This window comes from Nicotiana attenuata, chromosome 1 (genome assembly GCF_001879085.1).
Source record: "Nicotiana attenuata strain UT chromosome 1, NIATTr2, whole genome shotgun sequence".
NCBI lineage: Eukaryota > Viridiplantae > Streptophyta > Magnoliopsida > Solanales > Solanaceae > Nicotiana > Nicotiana attenuata.
The window spans coordinates 95653843-95657861 of NC_031989.1; the positions used below are offsets into that span (position 1 = coordinate 95653843).

Below are 4019 nucleotides of genomic sequence, written 5' to 3' on the forward strand. Positions count from 1 at the left end.
TTTACCCCGTTAAAATATTTGGTGTCGTTGTTACTCTCTTGTTTTATTGTTATTTTTTGTGGATATTATTCCTGGGTGGGATATTATTTTTCCCAACAATTAATTCATATTATGTTGAGAATATTTACGTTTCGAACTATGATATTGCTTTATCTCCTATTATTACTGTGTTTTGGCAGCCAACTTGAAGTATTTATTCAACGTCCAAAGAGGTCGAAAATATCATAGAGTTAACTTTGATGAGTTGCTTTGAAGAAATCAAATTTACCATTGAGTTGGTAAATGAGATTGGGGAGTCTTGTGAAGAAAAGGTAAAGTTTTTATTGAGTATCTCCATAATTATTAAATATTGGGAGATCTTCTCATAAAACCTTTATTATTTGGGAAGATTATGAAAATTCTGGAAAATATTGGTCTATCATATTTTAACAGAGATAGTTTTGAATGGAATCTTCCCTTCGTGCATGTCAGTTATAATAAGTTATCAAGAATCATCTAAGAAATTTTATGATTTAAAAACAATTAGGAAATAACTTTATGATTTCTCAGTTTTAGGGATTATTTATGTGTTTGCGTAATACAACACGTTGTGTTTAAAGCAGATTTATTGAGAAGAGGAGATATGGAAATGGATGGGGACAAATAGAGCTACTTAATTTTGTTCCATCTGTACATTGCAGTAGTACATAGTTGTTCCACTTTACTCCATGGATTATTTATTTATTTATTGTGGTTTAAGAATCTTGACCTCTTCTTTGACTTACGATGTCTGTTGATAAACCTTGCTTATAAACATATATTTTATTTGAGATGAGATATGGAATAATATTAGTATCTTTTTCCACATTGCAAGAGTTCTCTTATATCTGGTGAATTATATGATTTGTGCTCATCGGAAAGTTTTAATAGAAAATGCCAATAAATTTTAGAGAGAGGAAAGAAGAGCGAGTAAGTACATGTTTAACTATAAGAACTCATAATATTGTCATGAAAAGCTTTGAGGGAGGAGGCAAATATTCATTAATTATTCTTTTATGACCGCGCGAAGCGCGAACAACTTGACCAGTTTACTATAAAAGCAAAAAAATATCGGAACAAACGAGACTGTTATAGAGAGTTGACTGTATTACATATTCATTGGAAACAATTTTCTTACTTTTTAATTTCTTAAAGTTGTTTTGAAAATATTTTTTTAGCCGAGGGTTTATTGGAAATAACCTCTCTATCATACACAATATAAGAGTAAAGTCTTTGTATACCCCACCCTCCTCAGACCTCACTTGTGAGATCACACTAAGTATGTTACTTATTTGTATTACGTATTTATTGGATTGGAATACATATTAAATAAGAATATGTCCTTCTGTTAATGTTTGTAAATTGAACAAAAATGGAGAAGAATGAAACTAGGGTTCATGTTCAAAGAAGAAGCTTCCAGAGAATTTTTCGTTATTCCTTCTAAAGAGTTATTACAAAAGAATATCTGAACTACTATTTACATTGGGCCATAAAGAAAATCAACTAAGAGAGAAAATTGGGCCGGGTCTGTTAATAAATACAACTGGGCCAAATCTTAATGAACTAACTAACATCAGGCCCAAATCCACCCCCCTCCCAAGTTGGAGGGTGGTAACACGCCCAACTTGCCAAGCAATAACCTGTGATGTGCACCTGTCAAACACTTAGTAAAGATGTCAGCAAGCTGAGAAGAGGTAGGAACATGATGTAAAGAAATAAGGCCATCTGCCAACTTAGTGCGGATGAAGTGATAATCAACTTCAATATGTTTCGTGCGCTCATAGAAAACAGGATTTTTAGCGATGTGAAGGGCAGCCAAGCTATCACAGAAAACAGGAATAGAGCTGGACAAAGGCATACCCAAATCTGCTAACAAACGAACCAACCAGACCAGTTCGGCCACCACTTTACTCATGGCCCGGTATTCTGCTTCAGCAGAAGACAAGCAGACGACGGCTTGTTTCTTAGATTTCCAGCTAATCAAACTACCCCCTAAAAACACACAATAACCAGAAACTGATCTCCGCGAATCAGAACAAGAAGCCCAATCACTGTCACAAAAGGCTTGTACAGAAAAATCAGAAGAACCATTGAGGTGAACTCCAACATCAGGTGTACCTTTCAAATACCTTAGAACATGTAATGCAGCAGTCATATGGGGCAGACGAGGTGATTTAAGAAGTTGACTCAAGTGTTGCACAGCAAAACATAAATCCGGCCTAGTATGAGTGAGGAAATTCAATTTTCCAACTAAACTTCTATAAGACTCAGGGTTGGGCAGCAAGACCCCAACATCAGACTTGAGTTTAACACATAACTCAAGTGGGGAAGAAACAGCAGAAGCATCAGAACAGCCATATTCAGCAACTAACTCCGAAACAAATTTTCTTTGATGAAGAAGTACCCCAAAATCAACATATAACAACTCAATTCCCAGAAAATAGTTAAGTAATCCTAAGTCTTTAATTTTAAACTGATCATCTAAAAATATTTTGAGAGCATTGATCTCTTTAGGATCATCCCCAGTAAGGATAATATCATCCACATAGATAGCAAGAAACACAGTAGATGAATCGGACCTTTTGATGAAAAGAGAGTAATCATTTAAAGAATGTGTGTAACCTCTAGCGTAAAGTGCTTGTGACAACTTAGCATACCATTGCCTAGAGGCTTGTTTTAAGCCATAAAGGGACTTTTGCAACTTACAAACCAAAGGAGAAGTAAATTTAGAAGATGAAGCAGAAGATGAAGCAACTGTGAGACCTTGGGGAAGCTTCATATATATATTTCCTCATCTAAGTCCCCATGAAGGAATGCATTATTCACATCCAGCTGATACAAGGACCACCCTTTTTTAAGGCAAAAGCAACTAGACACCTAATAGTACACATTTTGACAACCGGAGAAAATGTTTCATTAAAATCAATACCTTCAATTTGTGTATCACCCCTTACTACCAATCTTGTCTTATATCTTTCTACACTCCCATAAGCCTTGTACTTAATTTTATACACCCATTTACATCCAATAGGCTTCTTACCCTTAGGTAACTCAACTATAGACCAAGTGTTATTAGCTTCTAAGGCCTCAAACTCTTTTCTCATGGCTTCCTGCCAGACTAAACTGGTAGCTTCCTGAGAATATGAATGAGGCTCAACTTGAGTTGTGTGTGCAGCAGAGAGAGATAAAGTAGTGGAGCTTGAAATGGAAGGAGGAAGCTGGACAACAAAGTCACTAAGATGTGAAGGTAATGTGTGATTTCTGGTGCTTTTTCTAGTAGCAGGGAGAGAGGAAGATGTTGAAGGAGCAGAAGTAGAGGGAAGATCAGAAGGAATGACTATATTAGGAGAAGAAACAGAAGGTATAGAGGAGGAAGGAACAGCAACAGAAGGTGGATTATCAGGAGAAGATGTATCAACAGAAGGAGAATGGGAAGAATTTGTGTCAACAGGAGGAAAATGGGAAAGATCAGAACCAACAGGTGAAATAGGTGTAGAAGTGGAAGATGGAAGGTAGCTGGAAGATGAGGAAGAGGATAACATAAAAGGAAAAATAGATTCATGAAATATGACATCCCTAGAAACAAGGATACACTTTGTGGATAAATTGTACAACTTATAAACTTTCTTAGCAAATGGATAACCAATAAAGACACAAGGTACAACTCTTGGATCAAACTTATTTCTCTCACATTTAGGTACAGTTGCATAACAAAGACACCCAAAAGGTTTAAGATGTGAATAAGAGAGCAACTTACCATAAAACACTTCAAATGGAGATTTGTTATGTAAAATGGTGGAGGGAAATCTGTTTATCAAATAGGTGGCTGTTAAAATGCAGTCTCCCAAAAATTTTGTTGGTAATTTAGACCGGTACATCAAAGCTCTAGCTGTTTCAAGCAAGTGCTTATGTTTTCTCTCAACAATTCCATTCTGTTGAGGTGTGTGAGAACAAGTGGTTTGATGAATAATTATATTATCTGAGAAGTATTGTAAGGCAGA

General features: G+C 35.8%; 1 protein-coding gene across 1 annotated transcript; it reads right to left on the reverse strand.

The window, feature by feature from the left end:
- LOC109238670 (uncharacterized mitochondrial protein AtMg00810-like) lies at positions 1592-2797 on the reverse strand. The gene has a single exon (XM_019405158.1). It carries the CDS (start codon positions 2795-2797, stop codon positions 1592-1594), a length of 1206 nt encoding a protein of 401 aa, XP_019260703.1.

Excerpts from the sequence above, each read along its gene's own strand:
- LOC109238670 (XM_019405158.1), bottom strand. The coding sequence starts at position 2,797 with ATGAAGCTTCCCCAAGGTCTCACAGTTGCTTCATCTTCTGCTTCATCT.